Source organism: Mustela erminea, chromosome 1, assembly GCF_009829155.1.
Source record: "Mustela erminea isolate mMusErm1 chromosome 1, mMusErm1.Pri, whole genome shotgun sequence".
NCBI classification, from domain to species: domain Eukaryota; kingdom Metazoa; phylum Chordata; class Mammalia; order Carnivora; family Mustelidae; genus Mustela; species Mustela erminea.
This window is the reverse complement of record NC_045614.1, coordinates 172164654-172184039: the sequence shown is the minus strand read 5'-3', so window position 1 is coordinate 172184039 and position 19386 is coordinate 172164654. Positions and strand designations below refer to the sequence as shown.

The 19386-nt window shown below is 34.6% G+C and overlaps 1 protein-coding gene across 3 annotated transcripts in view; it reads left to right on the top strand.

The window, feature by feature from the left end:
* The window catches only part of TBC1D23 (TBC1 domain family member 23), a 58832-nt gene that overhangs the window by 18643 nt on the left and 20803 nt on the right, over window positions 1-19386 (top strand). For 2 of the 3 annotated variants that reach the window (XM_032351026.1, XM_032351036.1), the window contains exons 2-10: window positions 3001-3112; window positions 4472-4577; window positions 5543-5747; window positions 10022-10145; window positions 13014-13138; window positions 13230-13276; window positions 14069-14172; window positions 15545-15667; window positions 17010-17102. In XM_032351026.1, the coding sequence (XP_032206917.1) occupies window positions 3001-3112; window positions 4472-4577; window positions 5543-5747; window positions 10022-10145; window positions 13014-13138; window positions 13230-13276; window positions 14069-14172; window positions 15545-15667; window positions 17010-17102 (1039 nt within the window). Of the gene's footprint in view, window positions 1-3000; window positions 3113-4471; window positions 4578-5542; window positions 5748-10021; window positions 10146-13013; window positions 13139-13229; window positions 13277-14068; window positions 14173-15544; window positions 15668-17009; window positions 17103-19386 lie in introns of those variants that run through there. The other variant, XM_032351044.1, reaches the window with a different exon arrangement.

The window sequence follows — 19386 nt, the reverse complement described above, 5'->3', positions numbered from 1 at the left end:
GATATTCTATTATGTTTTATTTAGGTTTTGAAAATATGTCATTGATCGATCATCAGCAGTAATCTATAGTATTATACTAACAGATACGGTTTTAGTGTCACAAAAGAGATCTGGGAAGAGATTCATTTCTCTTACTTTGCAAACCCGAAGCTTTGAATTTGCTTTGCCATGAACCTTCTGAGCAAAATAGACAATTATTTTTCAGACTTAACTAGGATAAATGGACAAGGCCTGTACTTTTCTATTTTAGGACCTGCCTGAGTGTGCAGTACATTTCTACCAGTCTTTAGTTTGTGAAGTCAGTAAGAAGCCACCGTCACCAAAGAAGATTTAAAAAACTGTAACCCACCCAATTATACTCCACCAGACAGGTGTCTTGCTTTTGAATGTTAGGTATTGCATAGTCAAAAATAGAAGGAAACTTGGGTTTGGGGAAGGAAAATTTTGTTTAAGAGCTAAGTGCCATAGAGTTTCTATCTTTTGATAGGAACTTGAGCCTTATATGAATTATTTAACTTTACTGTTTTCACCTGTTTTCCTGCTTTAGAAGTGCATTTGTAATGTTGAAGGTACGATAACTGAACTTTTTGAATACCTTGTTCAGAAGATATTGTTACTTTTAATTACTTAATTTGTGAGACATTCCTTTTACTACTTAGTTTGGCTTCTTGCTCATGGTTGTACTGCTAGAGACCACATTTGTGGTTCCCTGGGAGCAGCATCAAAGAATCCAACAGCAGCTGTATCAACAGGGATGTGCTTGTACATTGTTATGATTTAAAAATGTTGAGGGGTGGGCATTTTGTCCCACAATACTGACTTTGTTGTCTGGAATAGTAAGGGATTTGGCACAGTTTCTTCATAAAGAAACCAAGGGTTTTTGCACTGAAAAATGGAAAAATTCTAATTCTTCACTTACTTGGTAGAAGAGTTCTATCTCATGCAATGGTGTTTTCAGTTCATTTATATACTTATCATTAAAAATATAGCATTTTAAAAAATACAGCATTTACTCATTTTCTTTTTTTCATGGTTGCAAACAGTCTTCCAGATTCTAACAGGCTCTCTCATACATTTTGGCCAGAAGATAATAGAAAAAACCCATTCTTCGTCAGCTATAGGCCTGAACCATTTCTCAACAGCTGACTTGAAACCTCTTTCCCTCATTTTCTCCTCCAACACTTTGGTGACTATATAGCAAAAGAACAAAATGTTTCTTGCTTGGTTACTTGTTATTTTCTTATCCTTATGAATTTGTAGTAGCTTTGTTAAGAAAACTCTCAAGTTTGATCACTACATTTGTGTTGAATATGAGCCCAAGTGATTACATTTTCATTTAATTCCTTCCTCTTAACAGGGCAGCACTTTAGTAAACTTAACACTTCTTGGGGTGCCTGGCTAGCTCAGTCAGTTAAGCATCTGCCTTCAGCTCAGGTCATGATCCCAAGGTCCTGGGATCGAGTCCCGTATTGGGATTCCTGGTCATTGGGGAGTCTGCTTCTCTTTCTCCCTCTGCCTGCTGCTCCCCTTGCTTATATTCTCTCTCTGTCAAATAAAATATTTTTAAAAATTTATACATTTAAACTAAGATTTTTGGAATCCTATCAGTAGGGGAGATTTACATGGTCTTATTGAGAGGATGTGGAATGGGAGTAAATTATTTTTCTCAAAAGCACCAACACAAAAATTTGATAAAATCTTGGTTTCCTGGGCGCCTGGGTGGCTCAGGGGGTTAAAGCCTCTGCTTTCGGCTCAGGTCATGATCCCAGGGTTCTGGGATCGAGCCCCACATCGGGCTCTCTGCTCAGCAGGGAGCCTGCTTCCCTTCCTCTCTCTCTGCCTGCCTCTCTGCCTACTTATGATCTCTGTCTGTAAAATAAATAAATAAAATCTTAAAAATCTTGGTTTCCTGATGATAGTAGGATACTATCTTTGTGGCTGCTTTCAAGAATTTTAGAAATTACCTAGTTGAGTTATGGATTTTTATTTCTATAGATTTTTTTAATGTATTGAATATTTAAATTATAAAGAATGAAACTTCAGCTTTTGAGAATTCTGAGGGAATTAGTTATTTTAAGTGGCTATTTCATGGCTAAAAATCAATTCATAACATTTGTGAAAGTTTTTTAAAAAATGTATTCTTTTTAACTATATACAAACAAAATTTATTTTGTGTTTAATTTTCTCTTTAAATGTAGTAGACTGAGCATAACTGCTTGATGATTTACTTGATGATGTTGTATTGTTTTGCTTTAATATATAAGGCAGTGATGCCATTAGAGCTTTTTTATTCCTCTAACATTAATTGGACGCTCTAAGCCAGGCACTCCTCTAGGTGTTATATTTGTATAACTTACGTGCTGAGTATTCCCATATTGCAGTGCTTTGAATTCTTGGCGGAATTTTATGATTTCTCCTCCTTGCCACTATTTAGCATAATATTAGGTACATAAATTCTAGAACCTGACTGCTGAAGTTTGAGTCTTGGCTCTAGTACTTACCTGATAAATGATCATAAGCTGTATAGCTCCTCTTTTCCTCACCTTCTGCATATGTAAACTGAGGCCAGTGATGATTGTGGTTACTTCATGGGGTTGTTGTGAGAATTAGAAAAACGCAGGCATAAGAGTTTGGAACTGCCTGGTACAAAGATAGTGCTATATAAACTGTTAGTCATGACTACTACCACAAGTAGTGCTGTTACTGTGACTTTTCTTCAGTGCTGTCAGCTTGCTTGCCCTGTTTTCTCTTTTTAAATTTATTTAATCTTAGAAAACATAACTAAGCTTGTTAGAACTAAATGCAAAACAAGAATAAATTGCATGAAACCTGAGATTCCCTTTCAAGCGGATAAAATGCCTTGTATGCCTTGGCATTATGTTTTGGCTGCTGAGAACCTTCTTTTAGTAGACACAACCTTTAACAGGCCAAGATTATAAATGAATCTTGAATAAGAAAAAATAAGAAGTAAAATTGATCTATTAAGGACTTGTTTTTTAGGGAAAAAGATCTTGAAGAAGCTCTGGAAGCAGGAGGTTGTGATCTTGAAACTTTGAGAAATATAATTCAAGGGAGACCACTGCCTGCTGATCTGAGGGCCAAAGTTTGGAAGGTAACTGGAAACTAAAACAAAATGTAATCACTTAAGAATAACATTTGAGAATTTTTATGTTCACTTGTTTAAGTTGCAGAAAACTTTATCAACTTATGAGCATGCTGCATCTTGATAATTTATCGAACAGAACAGCTTACTGAAATGTGTATTTCTGTCATGTTTGGTTATTTAATGATTTAGGTTTTGGAAGGCAATGTTTTTCTTTTGTAGTTATTAGAAATGATGTTTATGAAGATTGTTAAATGAAATGGGACAGTGCAGCCAATGAGTAAAATAGGATTTATAATTGCAGCTGGAATTACCTTAGCTACGTTAAAGACAAGATGGGGAGGGTATATAGGTCTTTCTGGGTGTTAGAATTACAGGATATTTTACTTTGCTTTATTTTCCTCTTCAGCTGTTCTCCAATGTATGTGTATTACCATTTTTAAAAATATTTAAATTAAGATTTTGTTGATTGCAAAAGAAATATTCACCTTTGTTAAAATATGCAAAGCATAGGATAAGATGAAAATCATCTGCTATCACCTATAGGTAAAACACATAATTATGTCTTAGTATATATCTTTTTATTTTTTATTCTCTGCACATATATATGTAACAGAAATGGAATTATAATTGCATATAAAATTCTGAATGCTTTATTATAGAAATTTAAAACACAAAAGTAGAGACTTGTCTAATGAACCCCCATGACCTGTCACTTAGCTTTGTTAACATTTGGCCAATCTTGTTTGATTAGTATCTCCATCTTCCTCCCCACTCCACCTTCTGGATTATTTTAAAGCAAATCCTTGGTAGCACACTGAAGCACTTTACTATGAAAGTCTAGAAGATAAAGACTCTTATAATACCATTAAACTGAAAAAAACCACACAAAAAACAGTGAATCCTTAATGTGTCCTCACATGTCTGAAGGAACAGGGGCTCTTTCTGGGGTCTCTTTTATAAGGACACTAATTCTATTATGAGGGCTCCACCCTCATGACCTAATCACCTCCCTAAGGCCTCGCTTCTTTATAACATCATATGGGGATTAGGTTTCAACAATGAATTTTGAGGGCAAGGGATACAAACATTCAATCTATAGCATTGATGATGTTTGCTTGAAATAAAGGTTATTGATTGGATTGATATGAAGTAGTAAAATTTAATGCACACACTTAAAATAAGTGTGTTCATTGTGGTATGACTTAAGGGATCAAGAATCAGCATTTGTTGGAGCATAAATACATTACTTTGTAATCTTAGAAGTATGCATTATTATTTCTAAATTCAGGACTTTCCATTATTACAGCATTTTTTCCAGGAATGAAAAATGGCATGTGAAGCTAGTTGCTTTTATCTTTCTTCCAGATTGCTCTAAATGTTGCAGGAAAAGGTGATAGTTTGGCATCATGGGATGGTATTTTAGACTTGCCAGAACAGAATGCTATTCACAAAGATTGTCTTGAGTTTATTGGTAAGTTTAATAATTGTTTTCAAACAGTGAAAATTTTGAAAATACTATTTTGAGGTAGAGGAGTAACTCTGTTAGAATCATCTTGTTATAATTGGGGTATGTTGTGTTTGTGAAGGACTGCTAAATAGAACGTCTTTTGAAATTCTCATGAAATAATGTCTAGTATTTTTAAGAAAGAGAGTCCAATTTCCAGGGTTTTTTAAAAATAGTTCTTCAGGTACCTTTACAGTTTTAAAACTGGGTTTTTTTGTGTGTTTGTGTAAAGATCTGTATAATTGTCTATAGTCTCCACGTTAAAGGGGTCTGCATTCCACAAGTTTATCTATACATCATAGGTAATGATCTGCTGTGAAAAAACTATTGTAAGTCATGGGTGAAAGGTTTCTAATCACTCCACAAGGTCTTTTTCATGAGTAAATGAATTTAGTTTATATTTTAAATTTATCTACAGTTTTTGGTGTCTTTCTGTTACTTTTTTCATCACATTTTAGTTAAGCTTTGATTAGATAGGCTTTGGTGTACTAACCACAACAGAAACATTGCTGGTGTGTGCAAAGGAAAGGGAATTTGGTGGTAGAGAATGGATGACCTTCCATGACAAAGTTATAGAGGCAGCTGCCCATTATGGGGTAGATGCGGGTAGATGCTAATCTGTTGCTTAGAAAAAACCTTTTTGCTTTCCTGGAATATGGGTTAAGCCTATCTTTCTTATCTCTCTACTTCAGATTATTTATTCTTATGTTCAACATATACATAGGTCAAGTATTATTGAGTTAGTAAATACTGAATAGCTAGTAAATACTGGATAAATATAAGGAAACATGTACTTTCATGTAGTTTTATTTTGTCCTTGTCACAGGCTAGGTATACTAAGATAGTATCGTATGTTTGTAAACAAGTGTTATGTACAGTAATGGAGTCTCTGACAGAACCTTCCTAACTTATTTTTGACACTTATTTTCTAGAACAGCTTTCAGTGCCAGAAGAGAAGGCAACAGAATTACTTTTGGATATTGAATCTGTAATTACCTTTTACTGTAAATCACGTAACATTAAATACAGCACGTCTCTTAGCTGGATACATCTGCTGAAACCATTGGTGCATCTTCAACTGCCTCGCAGTGATTTATACAACTGCTTTTATGCTATCATGAATAAGTACATTCCCAGGTAAAATGTGATTTAATTATCCTAGTTTTAAAAATGAATAAAAGTCTAGTTTGCTTTGAATTAAAGTTGTAAGATTTACTTTGGTGGTAAAGAGGTTCAAATAATTTTTAGGGTTGTTTTGAGTCTTAATGGTTATTAGACTTTATTTTTGTGGTTGTAGACATTTTTAAAATTTATTAATTTTAAGAATTTATGCTTGTAGAGTTTATGCCAATTTTTTGGTAATATCCCTATTTTAATTTCCTTCCTTATAAAATAAAAATAACATTATAATGGCAACATGGAAAGTAAAAATTTTGGAGTGCTTCCTTAAGTGAGGTGCTGCCATTACAGCTTAGAATGTAATCTTAGATAAGCAGGTATTAAACAAGTGATTAGAAGTATGCTGAGTGTTAGGAAGATGAAATATAGAATGCTATGGGAATTTTTTTTCCAGTGGGAGGGGCAGAGGGAGAGGGAGAGAGAGAATCTCCACACTGGGCGTGGAGCCTGACACAGGGCTTGATCTCAACAACCCTGAGAACATGACAGGAGATGAAATCAAGAGTTGGACATTTAACCGACTTAACCACCACCCAGGTGCCTCTAGAATGCTATGGGAATATTTAATGGGAGTGACCTAATTTGCCCCGGAGGTCAGAGATGGCCTTCTTGGGCAAGTGACACTTAGGCTGTAGTTGTTTAGATGGTTGTAGTAGTGTTGGTGTGGGGGGTAGGTAGGGAGGGTGGGGAGGGAATACAGGGGCTGCACTCATGAGGCCAGAAAGAATTCTTGTAGCTCCTAGTGCTATGGCTTAGGTAGTCAGGAATTCACAGCCAAAAGGAACTTTTGATCAGTGGTTTGGCTGCACAGTGAACCTTGGATGCACATTGGAATCATTGAAGGGGCTCTGAAAAATCCTGATGCTTGTTGTACCTGATTATCAAATCTCTGAGGAGAGCACCCAAGCATCATTGTTTTCTCAGCGCTTCTCAACTGACTGCAAAATGTAACCAAAGTAGAGATCTACCATTCTGGAGCTTGGTAGTTAAATAACTACTATTTTTTATTGCTTTCTGTGATATGCATTATACTAAATGCAAGTGCTTTGTGTGTTTTCTCATTTAAACAATGACCACTAAAGGGTGGGTGTCCCTGATTTACAACTACAAAAACTGAGGCAAAGAAAGAGATTAAAGACCTATACAGGATTACACTTCTGGTATATGTTTGAGTCAAGATTTGAACCTAAAATTGGATGGACTCCTGTGCTTTAACTAACACAGTTATTCACCCTGATTGCTTGTTAGAATCAACTGAAGAATTTTTTCTTTAATAGTTTAATATATTACATACATATAAAATGCATCTGTTTAGTGTGTACAATACATTGGTTTTTAGTATAGTCACAGAGTTGTGCCACCCTAACCACAATCATTTTTAGAACATTTTCATCACTCCAGGAAGGAACCTCGTTCCTTTTAGTAGTCAGCTCTCCATTTTCTCCCAATACTCTTAGCTGTAGGCAACCACTAATCTTTCTGTCTCTGTGGATTTATACCACATTTTACCACATGTACCACATTTTATTTAGTTATTTTGTTTATTTACATACTTTATTTACAACAGTGAACGGACATTTGGATTATTTTTACTTTTTGGCTCTTATGAATATGCTTCTGTGAATATTTGTGTACAGGTTTTTGTGTGGACACATAATTCATTTCTCTAGGGTATGTACTGAGAAGTGGAATTGCTGAATTATATGGTGATTATATGTTTTACCTTTTGAGGAATTGCCAGCCTTTTCCACAACTGTATCATTTTACATTCCCATCAGTAGTGAATGAAGATCCCAGTTTTTCCTCATCCCTGTCAACATGTAAAAAAAAACTATTGTACCTAAACTAATGAGTGCGAATTGGTATCTCTTTATGGTTTTGCTTTGCATTGCCCTGATAGTCAATGATGTTAAGCACCTTTCATGCGCTTATTGGCAGTTTGTATATCTTCTTTGGGGAAATGTCTGTTTAGCCAAAGAACTTTGAAAACATGTGGGTCCTTGAAGTTTTAACTGTGAACAGACGAAATAGAGCCCAGGCATGTTTTTTAAAAACTTCCCAGGTGTTCTAATGTACAGCAGGGTAGAGAACCTCTGTGCTACCTTGAAGCCATAGTCCTTCATGTAAGTAAAATAGTCCCAGAGATGCCAAGAGACAGGCCTACTACAGTCATGGTAGAGCTGAGCCTGGAATTCATATTTGTGAGTCGTGCTAAGTCTCTCAATTGCTTATATTTTAGCTTATATTTTACCACCATTCAGTGTAACAAAGCTAGTGATAGCAAGGGACATGATGTTCCAACTTTTTCTCTAGGGGATATTGGTGGTGATAGGTAGTAATATTGGGGGAGATGGATTTACATTGAACCGTGTAATATACTGTCTTGTTAGGTTCCTCCAGTTACTTTCTGTGAGTTTCAACTGTAATATAGCACTCCAGCTAGGGTTAGCATTAATGCCCCTGGATAGAACACAGCCCCACAAAATGCTGCTAGAAGAACTCCACTGTAATATATCTTCTAGTTACAAATTCAGTCTAACTTGTGTAGAATCCTGTCAAGCACAGTGCCTTACAGTAACAATACACAGCTATTAAATGAATAGATGCTGTTGCAATGGCTGACTCCCTGAGAGGTCCTGCTAGAGGCACAAACTGGCAGTTGTTTCTACGTTTTTATGTCCTTACACAACTGTTTCTGTGTTTTGCCTTAGCAGTCAATTGCCTTGCATTTATAGAATGGGGAGAGTATTCAGACAAAGGAGGGGGAAATCTTGCCAGTTTGAATTCAGTTCTGTCTCTGGGCATCTGAATTAATAACCTAGGGCTTTCTCTAACAAAACTTCTCTGTCATTTACAGTATCAAAAAATGATAGATAGAAGTTCATTCCAAATCCTGGCATTCTTCTCAGATCTTGGTTTTATTGAAATTATTTTTCAATATTCCCACTTAAATAGCATTTGACAGCATTCTTTATCAGAATGCTTTTATGTCAAAACTGTGACCTTCATTTCATTAGCTTTTTCACATGATGGCATTTACTTTATTTCAATTTCTTTACAATTCAGGTTTTTTTTTAGAGACTGTACCCACACCAAAATGCCACTTGCTGAGATATCAAATTATGTATAGTGAAGAGTAGTTTAATGCAGTTTCTGTGCAGAGGTCTTAGCTGACTTCTTAACTATGTGACCTTGGGTAAGCTCCTTACCCACAACTAAGCCTCAGTTTTCTCATCTGTAAAATGAGGGAAAAACTTGTAACTATTTTATAGGGTTGCTTTGTAAGGATAAAATCAGATAACTTTGTAGAATGCCTGTTACAGTGTCTGGCACATGGTATTTTCTCAATAAATACTGACTTTTATTATTTTTTTTTAAAGATTTTATTTATTTATTTGACAGAGAGAGATCACAAGTAGGCAGAGAGGCAGGCAGAGAGAGAGGAAGGGAAGCAGGCTCCCTGCTGAGCGGAGAGCCTGATGTGGGACTCGATCCCAGGACCCTGTGATCATGACCTGAGCCGAAGGCAGTGGTTCAACACACTGAGCCACCCAGGCGCCCCAAATACTGACTTTTATTGAGATGGCCTGTAGTTTGAGTTGCTTACATTTTTATTGATTCATTAGGAAGGGAAGAAGGAAAGAAGTAGTACACTTGCTCCATTAAGTGTTTTGTACCTCTTGGAGTTCATTATGATCACTAGTACCCAGGCCACTTCAACAACTTCTAATGCTCTGGTCCAGTATTTTGTTCATCTGTGGCCATTTCCCACTTTTGCCTTTGTTAAAGGCCATCCCTACATTGAGTATGTTAACTGTGGAGCTAACCTGAAGCCTTATAGGAGTTTCCTCTTACTTGGTAGGGAAGAAGAGGGCTGGACTAATTTGGAACTCTACAGATATCCTTTTGGGATCCAGAACTTATCGGAATAACTTAAATGGTCCTGCTGTTTTCAGTGGTCCCTGCAGTTCTTCCATTTGAGTGCTACCTGGGCTTACCTGGAGAGAGTCTCCCTTGAGTTGGCTGTAGACCTGCTGTTTCTACAAATTTTCTGTCAAGTCAAGTATATTAGGTGTTCTGAACCTGATTGTATCAGATAGACTTGTTATGAATGCTGTGGTGGTCAGCTGTTTTGGGGGTGAGGGGAGGAGGTGGGTATTGCAGGAGGACTGGTTACTAATATGACATTTCTGACCCATTAATCTGAACATCTTGCTTCTCTTCTCTTTTAGGGATTGTTCTCTGAAGGGAAGACCATTTCATCTTTTCCGATTACTCATCCAGTACCATGAGCCTGAACTTTGTTCTTTTCTTGATACAAAGAAAATTACTCCAGACTCCTATGCACTCAACTGGGTAATAAAGTGAAAGTAGGAACACTTAATGAAAAATAGCTTTCTATTAAACTATAGTTAGGTTTTTTTCTTTTCCCAAGAAGGAGAAAGAAAAGTACTAAATTACAGACCTTTACTACTTAAACCAAAGGAGTAAAATTTTTGGCACTTCAAAAATTTCTTTTTTAGCTCTTAACTGTGTTCAGAGTGTTTAAAATGAAGTTTAACCTTTTGTTGTTTTATATACATCTCACATATATTACATATGTATGTGCTATATACAGTGTGAGTAGATGAATACAATACGTGCAAATATATGCATGGAATATATGTAAATATGTGATAGGTATCAGTTTACTTTAAAACTTTGTGTGATTAAATTTTTGATGCTGTGTATAAGAATTGATATCTGATCATAAGAAGAATGTCTTAAGATTATCAAATGATCAGTATAAAAATATAAAGTACGTCTCAGCTCTGTTATTCTTTATTTTATTTTCAGTGGGAAGTTTTTTAATTCTAGGTCAGTGGTTTTCAGACCTTTTGGTGTCAGGACCTCTTATACTCAATATCTATTGAGGATCCATAGTTTATATGGATTATGTTGGTTAGAAATTAAAACTAAGAAATTTAAAATATTAATTCATTTAGAAATAGTGGTAAATCTATTACATATTAACATAAATGGCCTGTTTTTCTAATGCTAAATAACTGTATTTTCCAAAAGAAAATTAGTGAGAATGGTGGCATTATTTATATTTTTGTGAATCTCAGTATCTGGCTAGATCACAGGTAGGTAGATTCTCATATCTGCTTCTTTATTCATTCTGGGATGATACTACAGTTCGTGTAACCTCTGGAAAAGTATTGTTATTTGTGAGAGAATGAGTATGAAAAAGGCAATTAAAGTTTATGATTATTATGAAAATAGTTTTGACCTCATGGACTCCCCTGTAAATACTCTTGGGGACTTCTAGGACTCCTTAGACTATGCTTTGTGAAACTGTCTTCTAGATTAACTTGATCATTTTTCTAAAACAGTGATTGGGTGCTAGAAGAATGTATATTCAAAAACTAAACATATTCCTTGATCATGTCTTAACCTAACTTTTCTTCAGAAAGGATTTCTTTCTGCCACTTACTGTGTGATTTAAGACACTTAGCCTCTGAGCCTCAATTTCTTTATCTGTAAAATGGGAATAATAATAATACCTCCGAGCCTCAATTTCTTTATCTGTAAAATGGGAATAATAATAATGGGAATAATAATAATAATAATTAAATCAAGAAATGGTACTTTGAGAATTCTAACTGGTTTCAATCTAGCATATTAAATCTCAGACTACAGCAGCCCACTCTTTAGTTCTTAGCCAGTCTTGTCGCTTTGAGTTAAAATAATAAAATACCTGTAAAATTATGATTTCTCTGAGATACATGTATTGCCTTTCAATGTATTTATTTGTGTTGAAGTAAAAAACTGTTTCTTTTGGGCATTCTGATATCTGTAACAGAGGTCTCTCCTGTCACTTCTGCCATTTCTGTTGTCAGATCTTTAAATTAGTCCTCAGTGCAGATTTTTAACAAAGTACTGAAATAGCTGTTCTCTCTTCAGTGTGTGCACCAAATAGTTTGTTTTTGCTACTAGTATCATGTTTATGGAACGGAGTCCTTTTTTTTTTTTTTTTTTTTAAATCATGAGGTGAAACTGTCAAAACTAATTCCTAAATCTCATTGAGAACCTGTAACTGTGAGCAGTGCAGGGATAGCTATAGTTTGCCTACATGAGTTTAACAGTAATCATATACTGTGATTCTGTTCGTATTTATATCTTTGGTATTTGTAATAGTAATCTTATTTATAATAGTAATTTTTAAAAGAACAAAAAACATTAGTATCATTATATACTTTGAAAACTTTGTGGTCAAGTGTAATGGCAGTTAGCTGGCTGTGGAATATCAGGTCATTTTTCTAGTGCAAATACCACCACTTGCCACCTCCGTGAGCTTGGGAAGGTTATTTAATACCAGTCTATTTCCTCACCTATAAACTGGGGATAAAAATAGCAACTTTGAAGACCCGTTATGAGACTATTTAAAATAAGTGATAGCTAATAAAGGATATGTGACAGTAGGTTAGTACTGAAATATGCACTAATGTGTATGTTCCCATTAGCCATTAAAAATGTTTTGAATTTAAACCTCTAGATGGAACTGTTTCTGTATGTAATGAAAATCGAACTTTAAAAATATCACTGAGTTTATGCAATTTAAAACACAGGCTTTAGAGAAACTTAAACAGCTCTTTTATTTGAAATAGAAAACCAGAGAGCTCCTGAAACATTGATACAAATTTGTATCACCTATTTCAAATGATGGACAAGTAAGCTTTGGCAGCAATTCACCATTATATTGTTATTAAAACTTTTCTCTGTGTTCTTAAAACCATGTTTGATCCTTAGAGTTACCTTATAAGTTAAGTATAGTAATAATTGTGCTAGTTACCCTTATAGTGGTAGTTATGTTAGTTATTATGCTATGGCAGATAGGTCCTAGTTACTTTAGTTACTCTAGGTTAATTATCTCTCTCTTCCCAACAATGGTAGAAGAAAGGTAGCAGTAGTCCTTTTTTTTTTTTTTTTTTTTTTAAAGAAGTAGAAATGGAAGTTTTGAGGTTAAGGAAAGTGCCTTAATTCACACAGCTAGTTAAGTGGCTTCATTGTGCCTTGAATCCACATATTCTATCTTTGCATTATATACAGTAAAATTAAGCTACACATTATGTCTCAGGTGCAGATAATTTGATATAATGTTACTTACACATATGCTTTCATACTTTGAAAAGAACAGGTCATTTCCAGTGGTTTATGTCTCATTTCATTTCCTGATTACAGCTTGGAAGCCTTTTTGCATGTTACTGTTCCATTGAAGTCACTCAGGCAATATGGGATGGATATCTACAACAAGCAGATCCATTTTTTATTTATTTCTTAATGTTAATAATCCTTGTTAATGCAAAGTAAGTATGCTGTTGCTTAGATTTTTCTCCTTTGTATTCTCAAGGTGCTCTGTTAATATTTAACTCAAATTCATTTGTTTTTCTTTTACAGAGAAGTTATTTTAGCACAGGAGTCAGACAGCAAAGAAGAAGTTATCCGTAAGCATCACTTACTGTAGAGAAAATATTTCAAATCACTTTATTTTCTAAAACTCAGGTTCATCTTTAAAAGATTAGTCTACAGGTTTCATTCAACTCATACACACTGTAGGTGCAAACCTTAAGGACTATTTTCCTTCAATTTTGCCATCCCCTTTCATTTCTTCCATGTTTTTTCACTCTTTCAGTTCCCTTTCATATACTGGTATTTTGGTTTCATTGTTCATTTTCAGATGCCCTCCTCTCTTTCCCTTCTTCCCCTCTTTCTTTCTTAATTTACCTTTGAGTACTCAGATTTCACAATTATTTCCATTGTGGAAATTTGATTCTTTTTGGTTCTCCCTATTCTAGCACTCACACAGATTAAGTTACTTCCTCTCTATGTTGCTGCCACTTTGTACTATTTGTATTACAGTGTTTATCTTCCTACATTATAACAATTTATTATTACACAAGACAGAGTTCCTTAGTCAGGAACTATTTCTTAGTCCTTTTTTATTTCCAGGGGCTGTGGCACTTAGTATGTGTTAAATAACAGTACTGCCATCCAGGCTAATGAATTTGATTTGATTACTTGAACCTATCTTTCATTAACAGCAGAATTGCATTAACAGTTTAGCTCTTTTGGGAACTCTGGTTCTCCTCAAACAGTTTTAAAGGCATCACTGTTAAGATTCCATTTATGTAGTTTTTATTATGTTGAAAATACTCTAGCTTTGATATGTAAATAATGTTCGTGATTGTATTAATCACAATGTTTTAAATATTCTCATATCTATAATCCTTTTTCAGAGTTCTTGGAAAACACTCCATCCAGTTTGAATCTAGAAGACATAGAAGATCTTTTCTCTCTGGCTCAGTATTATTGCAGTAAAACACCAGCGTCTTTTAGGAAGGTAGAAAATGAAATTACCAGCTTCAGTATTTCATTTAGTACATTGTTTTATTGTTTGTGTTGTGTCCACTTCAGTTAAAATCCTCTAGTTTGTCACTCTTTTCTTTCTTTTTATGTATTGCAGTTTTATGTGATTTTTCACTGTAAATACTCTTCCTACTAGAGGAACAGAAAAATTTAGAAAGATAGTATAACGATATGCTAGCAATTATTTAATTTTTTCTTTGATTATTACTTTTGATCATGAGAAAATTGAGGTAGTTCCTATTAGTGCTTTCTTGACTTAAAAAATTTCCAAAATCTGATGGAGGATGTATATTTATGCCTCCTTTATCTGGAGTTCAGCTTTGTGCAGTTTTAATGATGCAGAGCTGTCTCGTGAACAAAAGGGGTAACTTAGCTGCATAGAGACTTAGAACCTTTCTCAAGTGCTTTAAAGTGACGGGACACCCAGTTTAGAAACATGATGGTATGAGTTCCTAGAAAGTAAAACTCCAAGAAGCAAAGGCTAATAGTGGAGGAGGCACAGAAGTACCATTTATAAAGTAAATGGGTTTGTTTGACTTCAGGTGTCTATGAGAGCATTATTGTCTTTTATTTATTTTTTTAAGGCATTCAGGTGTCTATGAGAGCATTATTGTCTTTTATTTATTTTTTTAAGGCATTCAGTGATAATGATTACTAGTTGGTGGTCATGTCACTGAAACATCAAGATTATGTTATGTTCAGTGTAATGTTTCAGAAAGCAGACAAGAGAAATCTTTTAAAAACATTTCCCCTGAAACTAACTAATTAAAAAAGAGGTTCATTTCTAGGGATAATTTCAGCTGTTTTAATAATTGCCTTATGTAGACCACCTCAGTTCCTAACAATGTCAGACAAGTCAGATGATAGGGTAGTGGTTAGGATGCTGGATGAAAAAGAAGTCTTATTCCTTTTCAGTCTTAAGAGGAACAGCTTTTATTCTTCAGACATAATAAATAATATACACTTGCAATTGCTAGTTAAATCAGGCTGTAGATTAGTGTATTATATAATTTTTGCCTTTTATTATGTTAAAGTATGGAAAGTCATAACCATTTTTTTTAAAATTCAGTGTTTACAGTTCATATTATAGAAAATAGCTGTGTAGAATGTTTTATTTTTTCATAGTCTTTTATTTTGTGTGAACTGTGACAGGGACTTTGTATATAGCCTTGTAGCCTTTGCGTCAATATTTGAGATGATATAATACTAAGTTTTAAAAGTCACATGACTCAGGAGTGCTAAACGTATTTATTTTACCTTTCATTATGGTTTATTAAGAATATTTTTTGGAAGAAAGATTAATTTTGTTTTTCTTTGTGATATTTTAAACATTTCTCTTCAAACAGGATAATCACCATCTATTTGGTAGTACTCTGTTGGGAATTAAGGATGATGATGCAGATCTGAGTCAGGCTCTTTGTCTGGCCATCTCCGTGTCAGAGATCCTTCAAGCAAATCAGCTTCAAGGGGTAAATAAAGAAAACCCACAGTTTGTCAGAGGAATGCCCCTTTTAAATGCAAGGAACCAGCATTTTCACCCTGTTTGTGGCTTCCCACAAAAATAATTTACTGAAACCATGTAGCTGTTTTGCTTTTTTGAATGATGAATGTGTTTAATCTGTGTGCTCATTTTAAAACTGCTGGCTTGTGTGTTATTTTAGTTGTCAGTTATGATTCTGGGCAATTACTCTTTGGCAATTATAAATTGCCAAATCTTTTTTCATATTTTAACAAAGCAGCTGAGTACTGTATAAAGTACTTAAAAAGGTGAATTTAGCATATAATGGTTAAATTCTTGTAATTATACAGCTAATTGAATTAGATGGTCTAATGCCATAGAGCATATAACAAAGGAAAATTGAGAATATACCATAATTTTCTGTCTGCTACTATCTTCATAAAAATCTCATGAGCCAGTTTTTTCAGTGTATGTTCTTTATTACTAGTAGTGCAACAGTTAACCATGGGCTGTTTTTGTGCATTTTTGAGATGGAGGGAGGAAGAAGGGATATGGAAGGGCAGGCATTTTATAATACATTTTTTAAAAACAAACATTCACATGTTTTTCCTATTAGAACTAGTATTTTTGTTTTTAAAGGTTATATTTATTTGAGAGAGAGAGTGAGTACGAGTGGGGAAGGGACAGAGGGAGAAGCAGATTCCCTGCTGAGCAGGGAGCCTGATGTGGGGTCCAATTCCAGGACCCCAAAATCATGACCTGAGCCAAAGGCAGACGCTTAACTGACTGAGCCCTCCAGATACCCCGTATTAGAACTAGTATTAAAAACAAATGACAACCTGTAATCCAGTTTAAAGATCGTCCTGTGAGTTTCTTCAGGTCATACTGGCATTGCAGCATTGCAGAACTTCCTCTCATCCCCGAGATGTTTAGTTCTTACATGAATTGCTGCCAACTTGTGGATTTATTTGCAGAAATAGTAATTGTATCTAGATCTTTGTTTATAACTATGTAGTTTTTAAATATATATGTAACATGATACACATTAAAATGTTAAATTCTGATACAGTTTTATAGCTCAAACTGACATTCTTCTGCTACATATTTTCAGACTTCCTAGTCAAGAACAGTATATATAAAGTGTTTTAACTGTTGAAAATGAATATAGTTGTTTAAGATCTTGAGGTTATTCTGTTGCATCGCTTCTAACTGGGTCCTAATTCTGTGAGATCTGTTTGTTTTTTTCTTTTTTTAAACCTGTTTCCTCTCCTTTGGCTAATTGTAACATTATATTGTGTAAAATGTGACCCTCATGGTAAATTTCAGTATGTCAAATGTTGTTTTCCTCCTAGGAAGGAGTCCGGTTCTTTGTCGTGGATTGCCGTCCTGCAGAACAGTATAATGCTGGGCACTTATCAACTGCTTTCCACTTAGATTCAGATCTGGTTAGTATAAATGCTAGTTAAAATTTTTTATGGAGTAAGAGAATAAATAGGTTTTTTATTCTTTAGTTCATGAATAAATATACATGTACCAGATTGGGGACATTTTCTGCTTGAAGAGGGGTCTCTGCCCTTATAACAAAAGTACTGTTTTCAGGTTTCCTTTTTACCAGGTCACTCTGGGTATGAGAAAGGGTAGATGCAAGCAGTTAACTGTGGCTTGCTGTTGTCTACCATTGTTATGTCAGTAAATTCTGAACTTCTTACTGTGAGTCGTCTGATGTAGCACTTAGCATAGTGCCTTGCATCTAGTAAGTACTCTATAAATATAAGCTCTTACTATAATTGGGTTATTGTTTTAAAACTTTTTATTATAAGCCTTTTTCTCATTATGAATATTTACGCATATAATAAACTAATATTTAATGAGAGTAGTATCTGGCCTATCAGTGCTCACTTGTTAAAATTGCTTTTCAAGGGTCACTTTAATTAAAAGAGTAGATGAGGGACGCCTGGGTGGCTCAGTTGGTTGGACGACTGCCTTCGGCTCAGGTCATGATCCCGGAGGCCCGGGATCGAGTCCCACATCGGGCTCCCAGCTCCATGGGGAGTCTGTTTCGCTCTCTGACCTTCTCCTCACTCATGCTCTCTCTCACTGTCTCTCTCTCAAATAAATAAATAAAATCTTTAAAAAAAAAAATAAATAAAAGAGTAGATGAAATAAATATTAAATATTGTCAGAAATACTTAAGAGAGAGATAGACATCACTTAAACCATTCTGGGTTATAAGAGCCTCAGGGATGGAGAAGACCGAAAGAGGTGTAACCCTTTTTGCTAACTATGTGTTCTGCCCTTCTTCCCATCTCATCTGAAAAAGGTGACAATGATGGGTTTAGGTGGTGTTGAAAGGAAACCTAATGGAAAATAGAGGTGGAACAACTCAGACAATTTTGAGTGCTTTAAGTAAGGAAGGTGATCAAGCTTGGTTTGCATCCTGAAAGTGAACCCTGAGCCTTTCTCATCCTTGATTTGTCTAGGAGGAGTTAGATGGTCCTTTGTTTATGCTTTTTTAAAATTTTGCTCAAGTGATGCATGAATATTCGATTTTTTTCTTCAAAAACTCAAAAGATTATCTCTAGAGTTAATTATTACCGGCTTGTTTAATCTTCCAGGCCTTTTAATATGTATTTATATATTTCTTGCTAACATTTTTTTCATTTGATGTTTCACTTAACAGTTCACTTGCTTTTTCAGCAGACTATTTCTTAGAGATCTTTCCATTTAAGTAAATTCTTTTAATATCCCCACATTTTAAAGTAAGCTTTATGCCCAACATGGGGCTCAAACTCACGACCGCACGATCGAGTTACACACAATGACTGAGCCAGACAGGCAATGACTGTATAGTGAACCACGGTACAAATATACCATCATTTATTGCCCATTTGATATGTATTTGGGTTATTTTCAGTTTTCTTGTAGTAAACAATGCTGTAGTTAGATACTTATATATGTTTTGTGAACTTGTGCAAATATTTCTGTAAAATAGGCTTCCAAAAGTAGAACCATTGGTTTGAAGGGTGTAGTAAAATATTAATGCTTTATCATCCTTTAAAGAGACTGAACCAGCTTACACTTTACAGCTGTAGATGAGAATGTTCCATGCTGTTGCATTATAGAACATTACCAATTATATTTTACTTTACAAGAATGGCAGGTAAAAAACAGTGGTAATTATAAGTGATGTTGAGCATCTTTTTATAAGTGTACTGTTTATTTGTATTTTGCTTTACAAATTGCTTTTCTTTGGTTTGTCCATTTTTCTGTTGGATTTTCACTGTGCTTTTTATATAGCCCTATTATAAGAGTTTTAACAGATTTTTATGGTTATTGTTACATTTGTTTCCTTGAGGAAAAGAGATTAATATTTTTCATCCTCTTGTCTCTAGAACTTAGAGTAGCTGATAAAAATGGTTTCTCCTATTTCTGACTATCTTCTAAGAAATACGTCGTTCGCCATATAAGTGGAAAGTAAAAAATATATCTTATTTTAATGTATTGTTTTTAGTTATGGACCCTTCCACTCACTGTTAAACTTTTCTTGTCATCATACCTAGTGACACCATAGCTTGTTTAAGAAACAACAAAACCATTTTTTCTTAGAATATTTTCTTTGCATGTTTAGTCTTTCTGTGAATCTTCAACTTTTGTTCTAGTGTATTATAGGTACCTTTATATACATTTCTTTTCTCTTATCTCAGCAATTTTATTTATAAGAGCCTTTAT